Source organism: Acinonyx jubatus, chromosome X, assembly GCF_027475565.1.
Source record: "Acinonyx jubatus isolate Ajub_Pintada_27869175 chromosome X, VMU_Ajub_asm_v1.0, whole genome shotgun sequence".
Taxonomy (NCBI): Eukaryota; Metazoa; Chordata; class Mammalia; order Carnivora; family Felidae; genus Acinonyx; species Acinonyx jubatus.
Window position 1 is genome coordinate 74,026,673 of NC_069389.1, and position 23,103 is coordinate 74,049,775.

Consider the following 23,103-nt stretch of genomic DNA (forward strand, 5'->3'; position numbering starts at 1 on the left):
AAGCTCAACATTTATAGCCATCTTTAATTGTCTTTGTTTCCTCAGTCACTTCTAATTGCTTGCCAAATCCCATTGTTCTGCTTTTGCAGTCACTCTTAACATATTTCCTCTGTTATTCTTCAGCTGTTGTTGCCCTAGTTTAGACAATATCCCTCTGTAATTGTTTCTTGTGAGCTATGAAAACAGTTTCCTAAACTGGTCCTCTTCCTGTCCTTCAGGTTTTGACCATTTTAATCCAGTAGTAATCCCTATTAATTCCTATTAATGATTCCAAAACCAATTCCTTTTCTAAAGCTCCAAATAAGCCTTTATGTTTTCAGAGAGTCATTTTATATGTCTCTACCCCATTCCCTCAACTGTGCTGCTAGATTTCCATTTTACACTTTTACTTGCTGTTCAATCTTCAGAAGTATTCCCATCTTTATTCTCTACTGATGACCTTGCTGTTTAATTTACTGAGTAAATTGAAGCAATCAGAAGAGAGCTTCCACAGATTCCTAGCACTACTACATCTACCTAACTTTAAGTGTTCTGCACTCACATAGTTTCTTACTACCTGTCACCATAGATCAACTTTTCAGGTCATTATTCTTCTCTTCATGTAGAAGGTTACATTCCTTTTGACCTAGTCAAGGACACTGTTCCCTTTTTTTTAAAAAAATGTTTATTTATTTAGAGAGAGAGAGCGCACATGCAAGTGGGAGAGGGAGAAAGAATTCCGAGAAGGCTTCACACTTTCAGTGTGGTGCCTGATGTGGGGCTCAAGCTCAGGAACCATGAGATCATGACCTGAACTGAAATCCAGTCAGACGCTTAACCAACTGAGCCAACCTGACTCCCCTCCAGTAATTTTCTCCTCTCTTGTAACATTCCCAGTAGTATTGCAAACATGCTGTCTCATTTACCAAACCTTATCTTGACCTTATCTCCCTTTCCAGCTACTGTTCAGTTTTTACTCTCTTTTGAAGCAAAACACCTCCCTGTAATTTGGGTTATATTTACTACTTCTAATTTCTCTCCTGAACTCATTCAAAGCTGGGCTTCCATTCCACCATTCCATGAAAACTACTCTTATCAGTGTCACCAAAGATCTTCATGCTAATGAATCCCATGATCAGTTCTAAGGTCTCATCTTAATTGATTTATTAGTAACATTTGATACAGTTGATCATTCTCTCCACTTTGAAATGCTTCCCCCTCCTTCACCCCCAACATTGATTTAGTTTTCCTTCTGCTTCTTTAGCTACTTCTTTTGAATCTTCTTTGCTGATTCCTTTTCATGTTCTCAACCTTTAATGGAGGAGAAGCCCAGGGATCAGTCCTTGGACATCTTCCCCTCTCTTTCTACACTTTTTTTCTCTTCCCCTCTCTTCCCCTCTCTTTTCTACCTTCTTTGGTAATTACAACCAGTACTGTGCTTTTAAATCCCATTGTGTGATCACAATTCTTAAATTTACCTATAGTTTAGTTCTCATATCTGAACTCTAGACTCATATATAAAACTTCAAAATCAACATCTCACCTTGGATGGTCAATAGATATCTCAAAACTAATATATTTAAAGCTGAACTGCTGATATTCCCCTCCAAAACTGCTCTCCTTCCAGTGTCTTCCCCTTCTCAGTTGATGGTATATCCATCTGTCCAGTTACTCAGGCAAAAATCTTTGGAATTGTTTTTGAATATTTTTCTCACATTCAATTCATTATGTAACACATTAACTCTACCTTCAGTGTAAGGTACTTGCAATAGCTGACCATTTCTTACCACCTTCACTGGTCCCACACTAGTTGAAATCTCACCTGGGCTGCCATGAGAGTGGTAGGACTACTAGAACTACAACTCTTAATTGGTCTCTGTGCTTCACCATCACCCTCTACAGTATATTCTCAACACAGAAACAGTATCCATTTAAAACCTGAACAGTATCATGACATTTGGCTTATCAAATCTGTACCATGGCTCCCCATTTCACTCAGTGTACCAAAGCCATTACACTTATAATAGTCTATAAGGCCCCATATGATCTGATCCCCACCCTCTTTGACATCTTTCTATGCTACTCTCCCCATTTTCTTGCTCTTTTTCAGACATGCACCTGCCTTTTTTGTAACTGTAGCCCTAGGCAAAAATGATTCTTGGTAGTTTCTAAACTCTTCACTTTCTGTACCATGTTTACAATGTTGTAAAACTTACTACAACATTTCCATTTTGTGGTTTGAATATTCTAATGTTTCATGGGAAAATTACCACTATCCTGGTTAAATGCATTATGTTTTTTTTTTTTTTTTAAAGATTTGCTTGTGGATTCATAACTGTGATTTAAAGAGAGTTACAACAGAGAGCCACATTTTCCCCAATGGGAATTTTTCTTTCCTTGGGAATTTCAGAAAAACAGATAAATATGATTTGATTAAAAGTAACCAAAAGATAAATACATATTTTTAAGGATTGTATCTCTTTGAGAGAAGTCTACTTGTACAGTGAACATTATATATATTCTATATTATCTTTAGTTTCACCATAATCAGTTTACACTGAAGAAGTTGTTTTGTGATTTATCATAGCTTTCATTTACTGTGCACTTACTGGCCAGGCATGTAACTAAACAGTTTACATGTATTATTTCAGTGGATCCTTATGAAAATGTCACAAAGCAGGCAACATAGTTTTACTCCATTTTCACAAAAAGAAATTGAAGCTTAGTGAGAGTCTAAACAGATTAGTTCTGTAACTTGCCTAAGCTAGTAAGTGGCTGAGTTGGAAGTTAAATTTAAGCAGATAAAAATGTAAAAAAAATGGCATTTTGTAGCATCTATCTTTAATAATGTTTCATTTAAGCTAAATATAAAATTAACATGTTTTCCTTGAACATATACTCAGTGGAAATAGAAGGCAACACAGAAGTATATTGGTTGGTAGGTAAAACTAGTTTGGGATGGATTACTTCTTACTGATGATAGAAAGTTGCCTATAATCTCTTTTAAATTTTTTTTAATTTTTTTTTAATTCAATTTTTAGAGGAGAGAGAGAGAGTGACAGAGCATGAGTGGAGGAGGGCAGAGAGAGAGAAGAAAACAAAATCCAAAGCAGGCTCCAGGCTCTGAGCTGTCAGCACAGTGCCCAACACAGGGCTTGAACCCACAAACCGTGGGATTATGACCTGAGCCAAAGTCAGACACAACTGACTGAGCCACCTAGGCGCCCCACCATAACCATTTTTTTTTATATGTGCAGTGTGCCATGTTGCTGCATGCTAGAGATACAAAGATGAATGCAGTACCTCCATTGCCTCCATAGAGTTCAGAGTTTAGTCAGGGAGAGAGGAAAGTAAAAAAAAAAAAAGAAAATGATTTCCATGGTAGTAGGACAGCTGGAAATAGGCTACTGTGAGCATTTAAGCCAGTGCAGGGACTCAGGATACAGGGAAGACATGAATATACTATGAAGCCCAGTGTCACTTATGAATTTTCAGTCTTTCATTTTTGGCATTAAAGCATTCTCAAAGTTTGAACAATTTAGTGTATCAAGGTGCAATGCCTTCTATATGCCAGGTACTGTTCTAAGCTCTGAGGAAAAAGAGCAGAGAAGAAATGAAGGGCAACTATTATCATCAAGAAGCTTATGTTCTGATAAGGGTGATATAGCAGGTCATAAGGTGTAATTGTGAAAAATAAAAAGCTAAGACAGATTTCTGTCTTTTCATAAATGGAGAAGTTTATTTGACAACTCTTCACTGAATGCCAGATACTTTGTTAGGTCCAGGGGAACATAAAGATGATAAATACACTGTCTCTGCCTCTAGGATTTTATTTTGTATGGCTCAAAAGTTAAGAATAGTTTTCATATTTTTAAATGGTTGAAAAAAAACTCAAAAGACTGTTTCAGGGTACATGAAAATTATGTGAAATTCAGTGTACATAAAGTGTTTTTGAATGCTGCCATAACCATTAGTTTATATATCATTGATGGCTCCTTTTGTGTCACAACTGCAGAGTTGAACAGTTGCGACAGAGACAGAGACCCTGTGACCCACAAAACCTAAAATACTTACTGTCTAGTCCTTTATAGAAAAAGTTTGTCAACCTCTGCACTAGTGTAGTGTCTCTAAATGTTTTGACTTACTATCCTGTTAGAAAAAAAATGTATGTTTGAGCAAATAACCTTAATCTATTTTATTTAAAAATTTTATACATACATACGTGTGTGTATGTGTGTATGTATGTGTGTGTTTGTGTGTGTGTGTAACAGGCATATAAAATACAGACAGAATAAAGAATGAGAAAAACATGAAATGAACAAGATTTTTTAAGGTTATTTATTTATTTTGACAGAGAGAGAGAGCGTGACCAGGGGAGAGGGAAGAGAGGGTGAAAAGAATCCCAAGCAGGCTCCACACTCAGCGTGGAGCCCAGTGCAGGGCTTGATCTAATGAACCGTGTGATCATGACCTGAGCTTGTATCAAGAGTCGGATGCTTAAGCAACTGAGCCACCCAGGCACCCTGAAATGAATAAGATTTTAAAATGATGTAAAATGAATTTATCTATTAATGGCACAAAAAGCCTTTGCTGTTATGATTAACTTTTTAGTGAGTACAATGTCACTGTGTCATTATATTTTATGTCTTGTTTAAAACCATAATAATTAGAAGGTTTAGTTCCAAGTTCATTTCATTTGGATATTTGGTTTAATGTCTATTATAGTTGAAACATAAATCTGACAGACATATGTAGGTCCAAGTGGAACAAGAACATCATTAGCAACACTTATTAATCATAGTATTAACTTTTCTCAGTCCAATCCAGGAATCAAGCAAATGTTTTCTGCTGAACCATGGCTAGTAAATTTCCATCTTCCTTCATGATAGTCAGTTGTTCTTGCAACTAATTGGAGTGTTGCATTTTTATATATTTAAATACATGGGTCAAATGGGCTTTAAGAAATGGGCTTCAACTGATGTCATAAGGGACATGGACTCTGCATTTTTCCTTCCACATCCTTAATGTGGAGACCCTCACCCCCATGTTTGTCTACTCATGTCTGCTGTTAGACATTGCTACTGATGCCAGGAAGAAGGGGAAAGAGGTGAGTCATTAAAGGGTGAAGGAGACTGACAGGGAAGTTGGGTCTGCCGGTGTGTTTTTAATGAAGTTTATTTGAAAAGCCGTTACTTTCTTACTAATTGTTAAACTTTCGAGGGATTACTAGTATTTTTGTGAATGAAAAATGCCTAAATCATGCTAAATTTCAGCAGTTTTTAAGTATTTTGTCTTGAGATAACCAGAAATATCTGTGAGGTACAATGTTTTCATGCCCACTTCCTATTTCATTTGAAGATATCATATTCTACACTATTTGAAATATCTTGCTTTTATTAAAAAGAACTACATTCTTGACTCTTTAGCACTTTGTGTACTTTGGTTTCAATTCCTTTTGCAATGGCTTAAATTTTACATGTGGGATAACCTTACTTAGGAATCTTTTCCACTTACAGTTTTTTCATAAAACATCTTTTTGTTAAGTAAATCAGTTACATTGGTAATGTTTTTTTCTTTTAGATTGTTGCATTAGTGACTCAAAGAAAAGTAGTTTCTATATTTCATTATTGAAACAATATAGCAAAATAATATAAGTTGAGTTGTTTTTTTAAACTGTATTTTCATTCAAGTCTGCAATAAAACTCCCACAGTTTATATGTTTTATATATATGATTTATATATGTTCTATATAAATGTTTTACATAAAATATATATACTTGTATATAAATATATAATATTTTTATATATGTAAATATATAATATATATAATATATATAATGTATATAAATATATATACTTGTATATATATAAAACATATATAAACATATTTGTTTATATATGTTTTATATATATGATTTATATATGTTTTATATATAAAACATATATACTTGTTTTAGTATATATTTTTTTAAATATGAAACTTATTGTCAAATTGGTTTCCATGTAACACCCAGTGCTCATCCCAACAGGTGCCCTCCTCAATACCCATCACCCACTCTCCCTCCCACCCCCCATCAACCCTCAGTTTATTCTCAGTTTTTAAGAGTCTCTTATGTTTCGGCTCTCTCCCTCTCTAACCTTTTTTTTTTTTTCCTTCCCCTCCCCCGTGGTCTTCTGGTAAGTTTCTCAGGAGCCACATAAGAGTGAAAACATATGGTATCTGTCTTTCTCTGTATGACTTATTTCACTTAGCATCACACTCTCCAGTTCCATCCACGTTGCTACAAAAGGCCATATTTCATTCTTTCTCATTGCCACATGGTATTCCATTGTGTATATAAACCACAATTTCTTTATCCATTCATCAGTTGATGGACATATTTTAAGCAATGATTTCTACGGGTCTTCTGGTGGTATTTGTTGACAAAGGAATGTGTTTTAGTTTAATGCCATGTTGTTTTGCATGTATTTCAGCTGCTTCTACTAAGAGTTTCCACAATATCAGTGGACCTTTCTCTTTTGCTGTAATGAAATAAAAAGTTCAAAAGAGGCTTTTTTTTAAAGTTTATTTATTTGTTTGAGAGACACAGACACAGCCTGAGTGGTGGATGGGCAGATAGAGAGGGAGAAAGAGAATCCCAAGCAGGCTCCAAGCTGCAAGCACAGAGCCCATGTGGGGCTCTAAGTCACAAACTGTGAGATCACAGCCTGAGCTGAAACCAAGGGTTGGATGCTCAACTGACTGAGGCACCCAGACACCCCAAAAGAGGCTTCTAGTATATGTGCTGCGGAAGTGAGCACACAAAAAGAGGCTTCTAAACACGTGCCATTAAGTTTACAAAATTTCACTAAAGTGCTGGATTTTTTTTTTTAAATAGTTTCCATGCACAGTGTGGGGCTTGAACTCACAACCCTGAGATTAAGACCTGAGCAGAAATCAGGAGTCCAATGCTTAACTGACTGAGCCATCCACGTGCCCTGAGTATCACGTGATTCTAATTATTGCTGAGAAAATTCAAAAAGTTTTCTTCATGTTCTGAATGCTTGGTTTGAGGTGGCTTTGTAGTATTATTAGCTAATATTTTAAGGTACAATATGCATATAAAATGGGAATCACCATTGATAATTGGTATACATCCATATTTCAAATAGCTACCTTAATAATTTTTAATATTGTGGGGTCAGCTATTAGCCTTACATTTTTATTATTTTAATCATATGATGTGATAGATGAAAGGCTCAGACTTGCAAGAAGGAGATGCAGCAGTCTAACATTTTCTTGTCTGCTTGTGCTTGAATTTTTGCTGTTAATCCTGCTATCCTCAATCTTTTGTCTTTGCCGAAATCTTTGAATACAGATTTTTAATTTTAGGTTATTTTTGATGACTGATTTAGTTAAAACTATATAAAATACCCCGTAAATTAAACCAAGTACATGTAAGCTGCAGTGTGGTTTAGTACACTGACAGTAAACAGATTTGCATTGTGAATACCCCACTCTTTCCCTATGATGCCTCATGTACCATTTGGCCTATGGATCCAGTGTTATCATGTTAGATATTAAAACTTATTTTCTTGTATTTTTTGTGCGTATTTGTGTATATACATGTTAAGCTCAGGAGTAAGGATTGTGGGAAAGTGAAAATAGCATTTCACTGTTTTCTAATATCTAAACATACATTCTGAATTTACCCTACTGATGGTAAAGAGGTATATGTAGGTATTCAAAGTTGCATCTCTCCAATAAGACCTGAAAGCAGAAATAGATTTGTACCATACTCAATAACATTCATTCAATGTCATGTTTTTTCCTGCCTTTGGCTTTATATTGTTTTCAGAGATACTGTATTTGACAATTCTTTTCCTTTAAATTTTTTTTACCATCTGAGATTTATATGTTCTATGACTACAGTCTATATGGGTAAAGTTAACTGGATCTTTTGAAAACATTGAGGTAGTTATTTAATATCAGGTAGAATTGGCCAACTACTTAATAATGGAGCAAATTTTTGAAAATTTTATTGGGTTTTTAGAAAGAAATGTTCAATCCTTTCAAGTTCAGATGATAGAGGAATTATGGAATGTATCTTTAGAAAAGAATAAACTAAACAAATGCTGTAAGAACCCACTTATAACCTTAAAGTAATAAAACATAACATAATCATTGTTCATGCTAGAGCATATTTTTAGGTACTAGGGTATCATTGGTTCATTCTCTTCAGGGATACAGTTCCCATCAAAATAGAAGTTAAAGAATACTTGAATAATTACTATGGAGAAGTGAAAGAAGAGGGCAAGCATTTGATGGTGTAGTCAAGTTCAGATTTTAAAACAGCAAGTGGAAAATTCAGCCTTAAACTGGCATGAAGACATATTGCAGAAACAGAAACAGTTTATAGAAAATATATCGAAATTTATAGCAAATCTATAGAAGGAAGGAAAAAGATGTGAAAACATAAAAAGTTGACGTTTACTTCTCATAATGCAAAATAGAAATCAGTGGAAGAGTTAAGAAAAAAATAGTCTTGGAAGATAAGAAAGTTTTAAACATTATGTTGTTACTCATTTAAACATTTATGAGGGGATAGAGGGAGAGTGAGAGGGGATGGGAGGAGAGTGAGAGAGAATGAATGAATGGATAAATGAATGAACAAAAATGAATAGGGAGGTGGTTCAACTTTTAACCTTCTGATTTGACTTTATTCTCATATGGCTCCCCAGTAATAACTTTAAAAATATGTTTATTTTCTGAGGACATGAATTTACATACAGTGTGAACATTGCATCATGGCATATATGGAAGGAGAAAAATTGGTTTATTGTTTACAAATATGGCTTTAAAAATATTGTAAATGGTCAGTTATTTAGACTGCAAACAATGTTTTTTGAAACTACAAAATACTATATTCTCATGTATTATAGAAGTAGTAACTAAATGTTAAACATACTGAAAGCTTGCTTTTGTGTTTTGAAGTACTGTAAGAACTAGTGTGTTTAGAAGAGTTTCACATTCAGTTATATTGTTTACAATTAATATTGAATTATGATTATTGCTCTGTTTAATGATTGTATTATAAAGTTAGAGTTAATGATTTGGAAATATTAGCTGCCTGATTAGCAGTATGGTTCTTATTTCTATAAGAATAAAATGAGTCTTTATGGTCTTCTCTGCTCATATGAATGGTACCTATTCTCAGTCAACTTATGCAGCAAATTTATAGATATAAAAATTGCTGATGGCTGTAAAGCAAATTAAAATATTTAGAGAAAAGGTTCACACCGATTCAACATTTATTAAATGCTTAGAGAATTCCAGGAACTATACTTTTTTCTGGGAGTCTAAAGATAAAAAAGGGGGTGCACCTGTGTGGCTCAGTTGGTTTAACATTTGACTCTTGGTTTTGGCTCAGGTCATGATCCCAGTGTTGTGGGATCAAGCCCCATGTTGGGCCCTTCAACGTGGAGCCTGCTTAAGATTCATTTTCTCTCTCTTCCTTTGTCTCCCTTCCTCCCTCAGTCCTTTTCCCTCCTCTCTATAAGAAAAAGGTAAAAAAGACCCAGATTCTGCCCTCAAGCTAGCTTAGAGTTTAGAAAAGATGGACTTATCAGATAGTTTCAATTTAAGTGCTAGTAATACAGGAATTAATATGGAAGACTAGAATGCAGATAGTCATTTCTCAGTGAGGTGTTTCAGGGGGAAATTTGAAGGTGAATCAAAAGGATAAGAGTTAGATAAGGATTTGGGTGGGATGGAGTGGGTTGAGATGGGGTGAGGGTTAATAGAGGATTAATAGGATGATGAAGATGGCAGCATTCTAGGCAGAGAGAACAGCATCATGAACAGAGTAATGGAAATGTATAATAGCATAGTATATGTAGAAAAATTACAGCCAATATTGTATTATTAAAATACAGGGGTAAGATGAAAACTGGTAAAAAATGAGACTAGAGAGGTGATGATAACACTAAAATCTAGTATTCTTTGAAGGGTAGTTAATATACAGCAAGCTTAGTGTTCATGACCATACTTTAACTTGATAGAACTCTTCTGAGGCATATAATCTCATATTCCCTTTATTGTCATGCTTATCTCCATGATTTTACTCTGATGGCATGATATTAGCACTATAGGCCATTAAAAATTTAATGGAGGCACATTATAATGTAGAAACATCACTGGAAGGAGAGCCAACTCTCTACCTAGAGAGTGCTGAAGGTGGTACTGCCACATTCTTAGGCCTGGCTGTGAGGCGTACAGATACACTCAATCTTGTTAGCATTCCAGAGTTGATTCTACTTAGGGTATGCAGATTCATGCTAACCACATTTGTAGGATACTGTAATTTAACCAGAATGTTTTGAGGCAGTAGAAACCTAGCCTAGCATTTGTGAACAGTGCTTAGGGGTTTTGATGGAAACATACTATGAGTCAGCAGAATGATGTGCTTGCCAATAAGGTCATAAAATCAGAGGCTGAATTAATAGAGGTAAAGTATTTGAAGATGATGGAGGTAGTAGTCCTTTTCTTCCTTGTATTTATCAAACTACAGAGTACTTGAGAAAAATAAATATGGATGGTAAGCCATGTCACATGAAGATAAGTTGAAGCAGGTAGGTAGGTATACCTTAGCTTTAAGGAGAGAATGATGCCTCCAAATACTATTTACATGGTTTTTGAATTTATTAACCTCTGTCCAGACTGACTACTGTCTCTCTTAATTCAGACTCTTATCGCTAGTCTCATGAATTACTTCAGTAGCCTATGTTATAGAATATAAGAGAATCTTTTCTGACTAGTTATATATAACTATAAAACCTATTAAATAGCTCTTGAATCAGGAGGGTTGTAGAGACAAGCTTCAGATAATATTACAGGAATAACATCCAGAACCACACAGCTGAAATAGAGAGTTCAGTGAAGGAGCTGTTGCCACCCTGGAACCACCTGGTCAAACTGTCATGAAAAACATGCAGATGCTGCCCACACTACCATAACCATATCACCTCTTATTTCCACCCATGCCAGCAAAATGGCACTTACTTGTGGCCTGCTTCCTTACATAGTTTACTTTTGAATCCACACATCCTAGAAATGCATTTCATTGGCGGAAACTAAGCCACATGTCTGTATTCTAGTTATAAGGCAATCTGGCAGATGTAGTTTTTATGGATTCTTTCTTGCTTAGGTGGGAATGACACTGGGAAGATGTATTAAAATTAAATGCTGTTGAGCAGCCAAATAGAACAGAAGACCACTGTGGTTTCCTAGCTAGTCTCCTTGCCTTCACTAATATTTTTCTTATCCTTTAAGACCCAAATCCTGGTAAAGACTTTTCTGATCTTTCCATCTATCCTCTGTGTTCCAAAACTATCATACATGTGCCTCTGTGAAAATATGTGCCTCTGTTTGCATATCTATTTTCCCTACTGGACCATGAATTATTTATTTTTATTTATTTAACAAATAGGCATTTATTAAGTATCAGGCATTGTTTTAAGTGCTTCATAAATAACTCATTTAATTTGTGGATACAAGCTGTCTTTCAATTTGCACTCCTGTAGCATAGTCCTTGGTGCATGGCACTTGTCCAGTAAATAATTGATTCAATATTTAGAAAGTAGAAAAGAAAGAATGATGATACAGTTCTGCCACTTTAACTTACTATTCTGTTTCATTGTACATGTTTTACATTTAGTCTTCCAAAAAAAAAAAGTTGGAAAAATTACACTTCCCTAATATGGAATGGGCTGCCTGTGAGGTGGTAGGTTCTCTGTTAGTTGAAGTCAACTCAGAGCATCTGTGGACTACATTAAAAGTGCTATCCAGCCTTTTACTGTGATTCTACTTTGACTCTACAATGCTAAATCTAGTCTGTGAGAGAGAGGAAAAAGATGTCTTCTGTTTTCAAGTAAGTCATTAAGAAGGAAAATATACAAATGAGAAATAAGGAGATAAGATAGGAAAGATAGGGGTAGAGTTAGTGATACAGGTGTTTAGGAAGAAGAATCCTATGTACATATAAATAAAATGTATTAAGTATTGACCTTGAACAAATCATAGGAGTCACTGCAATGCATGCAAATATAGATCAAGAGACTTTTGCTGTCAGTGAAGTTACCATTCTATACATAGATGCAGTTTGATTTCTTTTCATGGCTCCTTATATGAGTTTTAAAAATAATGTTAATATTGGGGTGCCTGGGCGTTTAAGTGTCTGACTCTTGGTTTCCGCTTGGGTCATGATCTTGTGGTTAGTGAGATCGAGCCCTGCATCAGGTTCTGTTCTGACAGCACGGAGCCTGCTTGGGATTCTCTCTCCCTCTCTCTCTCTGCCCCTCCCCTGCTCACTAGTATGTCCTCTTGCTCTCAAAAGAGATGAATAAATTAAAAAAAATAATGTTGATATTTTTAGTGCCCATTACTTTCCATGATTAAAAAATATTAATAGCCAGCATTAAGAAAATAAAGTGATAAATGTACTTATTTTTTAAAGTTGAAATATGACTCACATACCATAAAATCATTGTCTTAAAATACATAGTTCAGTGTATTTTTTAGTATATTCAAACTAAATTGTTGTGAAACCATCAAACAATTTTAGAACATTTTTATCACTCCAAAAAAAAAAAAAAACACACCATACCTATCAGCAGTCACACCCCAGTACTCTTATTCCCTCTCCTCTGCCCCTAACAACTACTAATCTGTTTTCTGTCTCTATAGATTTGCCAATTCTGGGCATTTAGTATAAATGGAAATCATACAATATGTGGTCTTTTGTGACTGGCTTTTTTCACTCAGCATTATGTGATTTCAAGGTTCCATCATGCTATAGCATTTATCAGTACTTCGTTCTTCTTTATGACTGGACATACCACTTTCGTTATCCATTCATCACTTGATGGAAATTTGGATTGTTTCTACCCTTTAATCCTGCTGCTATGAACATTCATATACAAGTTCTGGTGTCGGCATACGTTTTTATTTCTTTTGGGTATGAGCTGGGTCATGAGGTAACTTTTTGCATAACTTTTTGAGGAACTGCTAGACTATTATCCAAAGTGGCTGCATCATTTCACATTCTTACCAGCAATGTGTGAGGGTTCCAGTTTCACCATATCCTTACCAATGTTTGTTATTATTATCTTTCTGTATACTAGCCATCCTAGTGGGAGTGAGGTGGTATCTCATTGTGGTATTGATTTGCATTTCTCTAATGAATAATAATGTTGAACATCATGTGCTTACTGGCCATTGTATATCTTTTTGAGAGGGACATCTATTCAAATCCTTTGCTCATCTGTAGTTGGGTTGTCTTTTTATTGTTGATTTTTAGAGTTCTTTATATATTCTGGATACAAGTCCCTTATCAGACACGTGATTTGGAAATATTTTCACCCATTCTGTAAGTTTCCTTTCATCTGATATTGCTTTTTGAAGCATTGTCATTTCCAACTTGATTTTGTGACCCCTCAAAAGTGTCTTATTATGTTGCAAGGGTTAATATGAGTTTCAAAATGAAGAAAAGTAATTTGCATAGTGAAAACGTTATATGTGTATGTATCACAAAATAAAGACTCCCAGCTAAACTAAAGCTTATTGAACTTCACCCAAGCACCCCTGTCCTGGTGCTTTAATAAAACCACCTTATTACACCTAAAAAAAAAAACTTATTGAACTTCAAAACAATGTATTCTTGTAAATGAGTATTTTTTTCTCCAATGAGTGATGAGTGATTTTTGTCATCCAAACACAGCTGATTATATTTCTGATTTTTTTTTTTTTTTTTTTTTTTTTTTTTGCTTTCCAAATCCAGCAACTTCTGAAGGATGTTTCTTCAGTGGCATATTATAGATCTATATTTCCTGTCAGTTTAAAAATCATATTTGCTCTTCTGGATAATAGTGATCCTAAGGGAGCATATGCCAAATAGTAAAGTGTTTGTTTATTTTTGCTATCCGTGTAAATTAATAGTTGTGCCAAGGTTGTATGATCTATGCTATAAAACTGTCGATTTATTCTCTGGAATAGTTTAAAAATATTTATTATTTCTGCTCATTCGTTGAATAGGTAGAGATAGGAGCCATGAATATGTGGTAAAATTTATACAGTGTTACGGTATCTAGAGTGAAAAATAATAGTGAGAGATCCACCAAAGTGATCCTTCTTGTCAGCCACAGCATGACTATTTTAAAAGAGAATATTAATATTTATTAATAATTTTTGCAACTTAAGCAGAAATGTGTTAATGTTTACAATAGATGTTCTTTATAACAGGAGGACATGAACCTTAATGAAGAACGGAAAGCTCCTTTACGAAACAAAGATTTTACCACCAAGCGTGAGATGGTTGTCCAGTATATTTCTGCTACTGCCAAATCTGTAAGTAGTGGCATTTTCCTGGTGTTCCCGTAATGAGGTCAGCATTATCTGCTTAAAAAGAAACCAACCCCAGGTCTTCAAGTTCTTGCCTCAGTATACTCTATATATAGACTATTCAGAAAAACCTTATACATGTATTTTTACACGTTTAGTATATGCCCTGTTTCAAAATTTTTTCTAATTTGAGAGACTTCTATTATTTAAGACAATGCAGACCAAGGATAGAAGGCTGTGAGTTAATCCAGTGACTTTTGGGGCAGTGGTTTTATGCACTTCCTAAAAATTGAGAGCAATTTGTAGGTGTTCCACTAAATATACTGTTGGTTATATGAAAATTTTGAGGGAGAAGACACAAACATAGTCTATTCACGAGTTTTAACTAAGTTTACATTAAAGCGTCATGTCTGGTTTCTCCCTGCAGGAAATTTTGATCAATATTTTTAATAATGCTGTTTTAGTTTTTTTTCATTATTTTATGTGATGCTAATTATTTTATGTGATGCTATCTATATTAACTACCTCATAATTGTTATTGTACAGCTTAGTTTAATATAAAAGAGGGTGCTTAATTGGAGCTTTAATCACATCTCTGAGTTTGAAGACTTGAAAGTAGAGTTATTTGGAAAGACTTGTTTTCTTCAGGAAAAACATTAGTGTTTTAATGGAATATGTGGCTTTGTTCCACTTCCTAAGGTGCTTCCGAAAATAGACTTCAGGTTTGATTTCTTTTTGTAAGAAAATAATGTATTTTTGAAATGGTGAAACGTATCTTTTACATTTCTATAAGTAAAAAGCTTTATACAACTAGAGGTCATAAAATCACTGTGTATATATGCACACACACCTATACCACATATTATACACAATGATTTTATGTATGTGGTATGTATATTATGTGGATATATATAAATAATACACACACATACATTTACACTTAAAAATACATATTTTGAGTTTAAGAAATTGACCAGTGAAGAAAATAGTTCCTCATTGGAAAGTATGTTGTAAAGTTATTTGGCTATCCTGTTACTGCTATTTCAGTGCAGTAATTGCAGTGGCAATTACTGATGCATTTTGCTCTGAATTCTACAATTGTATTGATTCCATGTTGTAGTTTAAGCAAGCTAAATCTGAATGCTGCTCTACCAGAGCAGAGCAACAGCATGTTTTTTAATTTGCTTCTGGTATCCAAGGGCAGAAATATGTTTCAAGTGATAAGTGAAATTTGCCATGAGCATTGTTTTCAATAGAATTAGGTGATGCATAGGGTTTTACTTTGAAATTCTGATGAATCTCTTCTCATTTTTGTACTCAAGTTATTGTTCACAGTAAAATGCTTTAGGAAATGCAGGGTGCACATTTCGTGTTATATTTTTAAACACCTAAAGGCAAATACACTAGTAAATCTATGTAACTAAATCTGAGTGCAAGGTACAGATGATAATACATGAATAATCGTGTGTTTTTAATGATAAAATTTTGTTAGTGTCTCTGGATCATTTGTTGTTTTTATTTAAGTGGGACTGAATATAATGAAGATTATATGAAGCTCTTATTCCTTAACCTTTTGATTTTTACTCTATGTGGAACTTGATTTCATTTTTTCCCATATTGTTTCCTCTTTAACTGGCCAAAGACAGGTACACTTTAGGTTATATACTCATTTTTCACATCAAAATGCTAAAATTTGGGTAAATGTTAGATAAGCTGTCTTGAATTGCTTTATTTGAAAGATGGAAATTGAATGTTTCTCAAAAGACACGAACATTCTTTTTAAGACATTAGCCTCAAAATCAGTACTATAACTATTTAGTATATGACCCTTATTTGTTTAATTGAACATACATATGAGCACCTGCCATCATATAGCACTTTCACTAGAGTTTCAAGGTTATACATTTCATTTCCTAATATTTTTTGTGGGCCAAATATTATGATGAAAGAAAGCCTATTGATAAACATGTTTTAAAGCTTTCTGACCTTGGGGAGATGTCAATTAGTACTGTGTTTTCTGTTGTTACAACAAATAATATCGCTCATGTAATTTTATTTTGAAGATGAGAAGGATACCATTCAGTGACAAACAATCCTCTTATCTTTTGACCTCTTCATGATCATGACCATAATATTTGCAGAAACTGTAGCCTAATGTATGGCTGTTTAACTTTGTGTAACCAAAGTTTCCATCTTGCTGTCTTTCACTAGGCTTTAGACATGCTTTGTATATCTTCTACTTTTTTTTGCTTTTTCACTATATTGATACACTGATGAAAAATTTTTCTTCATTTAAAGTACATATCATTATAACCACTTCCTTATGAGAATCCTTCATAAGTAGTCAAAACTTAAATCTTGAAGTAAAAAGAAAGTTAAGAGCTAGTGTTCCTGATGGAGAATGTTTTATAGTCACATGTGGAACATGTGGGAATTGTAGTTAAATTTAAACATAAATTATATGTTTCCTTCTTTACCACCTGCATTAGTCATTTTGCATAGAGTTGAAAAACAAAATATGGGCTCAGTAAGAAATGTCCATCATTCTCCTGAGTTCCTGGGTAAGGACAGTAAAGCAAGATGAAACTAATATACAGGTATGTGCTCAAAACCCATTTCTAAAGCAAATGACAGTGTTTTGTTATGTTCTTTGCTAAAATAAGCATGGAGTAAAAATATATAGGAAATTAAAAGATAATGATGCAAACTACTGCTTAGTTTAGTTTTTTTCTTGTTAAACTTCCATAATAGAGAATATTAAATTATGTGAATGTTAAAGGAAAAAGTGGCTTGATTACCTATCAGTGATGAATGGACTTTAAATAAGGGAGTGCAGAAGAACCTGTTCTCTGCACAGGCTGGACTTATTTGCTCATTATAGCAAGTGTGGTTATGGACCTGACCTATGGTAGTTGTAACATAGAGATAATTTGGCCACAAACAATCTGGAAGAATTTATATTTTTCAAAACACCAGCATGTATTTTCAGAAACAGAAAACCAAGCTTTGTTAATATTGCAGACCTTGTCCTACCCATTCATAATACTGAAAGAGGCACAATATACCAGTGATTTATGGGATCTTGTATGTTCTATCTTAATAGCCTTTATTGACATTTATGAGGAAAATTTAGTCACTGAAATCCTAACATTAGTTTGCCAAAAGCCAATGTCATTATTAGAATATTAAAAAACTAGTTTATTTATAACTTAAATTACAGTCTTTGAAATTGAGATTTTAAAATATGTAAAATCACATTTTTAAATCACATGACCCCTTGAGAGGTATTACTGATTAAATAAAAATCTCAATAGGAAATGATTTAAAATAGTGATACCCAATACATCTATAGAATTTTTAGATTGACCCATGAAATAAGCAGTTGAAAATTGCAGTATATCTGTGTGTGTGTGTGTGTGTGTGTGTATACATGTATTACCATTTTGCTTTTGCCATTAGCAGATATTTTCTTTCTCAGGTGAAACAATTGAAGTCAAACTGACCAGACCAGTTTCTTTTAGCTTTCCTTGTCCAATCTAATCTGTTTGCTGTATGTGCTTTAGCTAAATGCAAGGATTTTTCAACCATAATGAATTATTAATAGGCTATATTCTGGTTATTTCATTGAGTATACACCTGCCTTAACTGTTAATACAGGCTTGTATTCTTTAGTCTCATGTCTGTGTTAAATAAACAAGGGACAGATAAAATCTCTTTTTGGTCAGAGGAAATAATTTAGGTCAATAGCATATCTTTCAATTCAGAAGACTGTTAATGGCACCAAAGAGGCTTTTATTCAACTAAATAATCAGTGTCTGTAAATATTCTGTTGAATGAATATTTAAGAAAGCTCTTCTCTATTTGGAGATTCATGGATTCCTCTGAAATAATTTGCTTGGATACTGTCATTATCTTCTTGTGTTTTGTAGTATCCTGTTCAATTTAGGGCTCTTATTAGGATTTCAATAATATTTTAGTTTTCTTTTTAAAGTACTAGCTGGAAAATAGAACACATATTGATAATAACTGCTATCAGATTAAAGGTTTTATTGTGGATTAATTAGTTCTTTTTTGGACATTGCTTTGGACATTTAAGTGTAGGACTCTGATAACAATGATTTGATTTATATTAGGGTTTTGGCATAAAATTATGTTCAGAAGTATGATTTCAGTTCTTGGTTTCTTAAACACCATCCTGCCTCTCAGAAATTCTATCTCTTATCTATTAGGAAAGCTCAAAGTTTCTGTTTTTTGAACTGTTTTATCCTTATGAATATATGCACGTTTAGATATAAACTGCTTCTATGTCATTATATTATATTATATTAATTATATTATATTATTATATTACAAATGCTAGGATGGCCTAGAAAATTAGAATTATAAGCAATCTCTTCTTTGTAATTTTCAAGTATACTATAAAGCAATATTATAAACCTTAAAATCATAACGATATAAAATGCTCCAGTTTTCAACCTACAATTCATTTCTTAACTTGATGCATGGCTTTAAATGCAACATTTATATCCTAAAACACCTTGTTTCAACCTTAATATTATATCCATTATAACAAGGAAAAAAAAGCATTATTTGGAAAAAAATTCAATTTTCTGTTGATATGTTTTTTGAGTGACTGTGGGCTGGTAAAATATCTGATGCCTGGATGCACTTAATTTTATGTTACTTGATATTTAGCTTATATATGCCCATTGCAGTACATTTTTAAAAACATCTTCAAACAGTAGTAATTATTTAGGAATCCTTATTTCGAGACTTCACACATTTTTGAAATATGGTAGAAATTAATACTGGTATATTTGTTTTAGACTCTAGATCTGAAGTATTAAAGTGTACATAGAGTTAGCTATTTACTAATTTGCTAAACACTTTTGTGAAAAGCTTCTGATTACTAATAACTGTTGCTGTTTGTTTTTTGTTTCTTTTACACTGTAACTACTCTCCGTTGACTACTGCATGCAGATAGTTGGAAGTAAAGTTACGGTGAGTACAAAAGATGTGTTTTACCCTTAGATATGCATTTGTGCTTTTGGGAATTGAGCAATTTTTGCTTATAGCATTCTATATGTTTGGTTCTTCTTTTGGAGTATATTTTACCAAAGTAGTAAGATGATAAAGATCAGGTGATGAGAATTTAGGCATGGTAAGTATTTTTCCTGTGGTTTTGGAACATGTTTTAGAATTTGAATATACTTTGTATATTTTGTCTTATAAGGTTTTACTTTTTGTTAGAGTTGTGTCTGTGTTTATGATTTTTATGATTCTGTTTTTATGAGTCTGATGAAATTGGGTGTTTCACCTCAGTTCTCAGGAGAGCAGGATGCCATCTCAGGATGGTAGGTTGGTTTATGCTAGCAGGAATTCTTATTAAAGTATCTCACTTTGATTTGGTGTCAATGACCACGTAGTGTAATGAAAACAACCTTTGATGTGCAGTCAAGAGGGCTAGGTCTTTGTCTCTGTTAGATGCTACTAATTGGATGTGTGGCCTTGGGCAAGTCATGTAATATTTTTGAGGTTCAGTTATTAAATGGCTAAATTGAAGTGATTGGCTTACATTATTTTTTAAGGTTCTTTCTATTGCTGTATTTTAGAGATTTTATATTCAGGGCATTGTATTTCATTTCCATAATTACATAATACATCAAAAATGATCTGTATTGTAATTGCGAGGTATTTGTAAGTACCTTGTCTTAATGACTAAGCAGTCTGTATTTAGGGAACAGGGCAGGAGACATTATCTTTAACATTATTAGGTACCATGGTATTCAGAATAGTGAATGTATTTAATATTTGTTTGCTTTTAAAAATTGATTTAGTTTCTTTCTTTCTTTCTTTCTTTCTTTCTTTCTTTCTTTCTTTCTTTCTTTCTTTCTATCTTTCTTTCTTTCCTTCTTTCTTTCTCTCCTTCCTTCCTTCCTTCCTTCCTTCCTTCCTTCCTTCCTTCCTTCCTTCCAAGACAGCAAGTGAACAGTAGAGGGAGAGAGAGGGAGGGAGAGAAAGAATCTTAAGCAGGCTCTATGCCCAGAGTGGAGCCTGACATGGGGCTCCATCTTGTGACCCTGAGATCATGACCTAAGCCTAAATCAAGAGTCAGACGCTTAACTGACTGAGCCACCCAAGGTGCCCCTAGTCTTTTTTTTGTTTCTTTTTTTAAAAAAAATTTAATGTTTATTTTTGAGGAGAGAGAGAGAGAGAGAGAGAGAGAGAGAGAGAGAGAGCGAGCACGAACAAGCATTAGTGGGGGAGGGGTAGAGAGAGAGGGAGACAGAATCTGAAGCAGGCTCCAGGCTCTGAGCTATCAGCACAGAACCTGCCACGGGGCCCCTCACGAACTGCGAAATCATGACTTGAGCTGAAGTCGGTCACTTCACCAACTGAGCCACCCAGCTGCCCCCCTTTTTTTTCCTTTTTTAATTTATGTGCCATCCGGGGGGGGGGAGCCATCAATCTTTTGGGGTAATTTCAAACATCAGCAAATCTTTCTTTAGTGCTTATCATGTGCCAAGAACTGTGTTAGGTTCATTGATGACTAGAAAATAAGGATAAGACCTTATAGTTTTAGTAATATATGTGGAAATAATCGATTCTTAAATTGTGCATACCGATTTTAAGTGTAGTAGGAATTCACAAGCAGAAGAGAGAAGTAGAGGTAAAATAATTGGAGAAAACTCCATGCAAATTTCTGGACTTAAGCTGAGCTTTTAGGAATTGTTAGTTGTGATGGCTAGGATTTGATATGGGAGATGAGACAATGGAGAAGCTCTCAGATTGCGTAAATAATATTCAATGCAAAGGCCTAGAGAAAGAACCAAATTGTGTGGGCAGGAGACAGAGAAGAGGGAAGCAAGAAATGAAGTTGACTTTGTTCAAGCAAAGAATGTATATTTACATTGAAAAGATTGAAAAATCAAGTTGAAAGAGGATCTTGAAGTCCAGGTAGAAGATTTAGAAATTAGTTTGAATAAGAAAGTGACATGAGGAAAACAGGGTTTAAGAAAAATAAATTTGATAGTAGTAGATAGGCTGGATTAGGCCAGTGGTTCTCAAACTTGAAAGCACATAAAAATACATATTTTGTCCCTCAGGGGTCTAGGATAGGGCCAAGAACTTGGCATCTTTATCAAGCACCACAGGAGATCCTGTTAAGGTAGGCTACAGAGCACACTTTGAAATACTGGATTAGGATAGAGAGATATTTGTTTCAAGGGCTACCTAGGATACTTGTGTATGGATCAGTGAGGACCTTTATTAAACTGGAGGCTAGGCATAGGGGGATGGGGTTAAATATAGGGGGGTGGGGATATAAAGGAATCTTGAGTTTATTTTAATGTGGGTTGAAGCTAGCTTGGTCTCTGCATGGCTTATGCCAGCACTTATGAAATATTACTGATTTCTTCATATCCAGTGGAGTTGAAGTTCTGTTGATTATTTCTCTTAGATAATTCTCAACTCTCTTCCCTGATTACTCACACTGTTGCTCCTTTAGTTTAGATTCATTGTTAAACACACCTGTAATTGCCATAGCCCCCTAAATAGTCTCCTAGTCTTAGTTCTCTCACCCTGCCCATGCATGTTTTACAGTTACCACAGATCATCTGATTCCCTTTAAACCTTTCAAATGGCTCCCAATTGCCCTTGTGATCTTATCCCTGTTCCTTTTTCTAATTTCATCTTCATCTCCATTTTTACATGTGCCTGTCCTGCTATTTAATAACTCTAAATCAAGCATATTCTATTTCTTTGAACTAGAATGGCCTTTTCTTCTTCACTGTGTCCAGAAATATCCTAAATATCCATCAAGATTAAGCTTCATGTTAATTAGGAGAATTTGTGCTAGATAACTGCTTCCTTTCCATAGCATCACTATATAGCTGAATAATAGTATTTAACATATTTTATTATAATAAATCATTTACATGTCTTTCTTCCCCAATGAGAACAGCTCCTTTAATAAAAATACTAGGTCTAATGGGAAAGACAGGTAAACAGAATAAAGATAGGGCCTTATAGATACAATATAGTAAAGGCTGTAAAGTGGCAAGCTAATAGGCTGTATATAGTTCATGGAAAAGTTTTATCTTGTCCGAGAGTGTTTTGAAAGACACTGTAATGAGATAGATGTTATGATTGATCTGTAGTATAAATGGTTTCACACCCAATGTCTTATTTCTGGCCTGCTCCTCAGACTAGAATTTGCATATTCTGTAATAAATGGAGGAAACTATAGGAATCGGCTTCTGGAGGAAATGATGAGGGATTAGTTCTAGAGTTTAGGTGGGAGGGGTGCCTTAAGGGGGAAGATCTTTCTTTCTTTCTTTCTTTCTTTCTTTCTTTCTTTCTTTCTTTCTTTCTTTCTTTCTTTTTCTTTCTTTCTTTCTTTCTTTCTTTCTTTCTTTCTTTCTTTCTTTCTTTCTTTTGAGTAGGGAGAGGAATGAAAAAGCAATCATTAAAATCATTCTGTTGGAAAGTCAGGTCCAAAAGGGCTTATTTGCTAGTATCTTATTGAGAATTTTTGCATCTATATTCATCAGGGATATTGGCCCGTAGTTCTCTTTTTTTGCTGGGTGTCTGTCTGGTTTAGGAATCAAAGTAATGCTGGCTTCATAGAATGAGTCTGCAAGTTTTCTTTCCCTTTCAATTTTTGGGAAAAGCTTGAGAAGGATAGGTATTATCTCTGCTTTAAATGTCTGGTAGAATTCCCCAGGGAAGCCACCTGGTCCTGGACT

The 23,103-nt window shown here is 34.3% G+C and overlaps 1 protein-coding gene across 8 annotated transcripts in view; it reads left to right on the top strand.

Annotated features, from left to right (window-relative positions):
- The window catches only part of DIAPH2 (diaphanous related formin 2), a 971,442-nt gene that overhangs the window by 72,074 nt on the left and 876,265 nt on the right, over positions 1-23,103 (top strand). For 6 of the 8 annotated variants that reach the window (XM_053201431.1, XM_053201434.1, XM_027053563.2 and 3 more), the window contains 2 exons: positions 14,258-14,362; positions 19,337-19,357. In XM_053201431.1, coding sequence (XP_053057406.1) covers positions 14,258-14,362; positions 19,337-19,357 — 126 coding nt within the window. The remainder of the gene's footprint in view (positions 1-14,257; positions 14,363-19,336; positions 19,358-23,103) is intronic. The other 2 variants (XM_027053564.2, XM_053201433.1) reach the window with 1 other exon arrangement.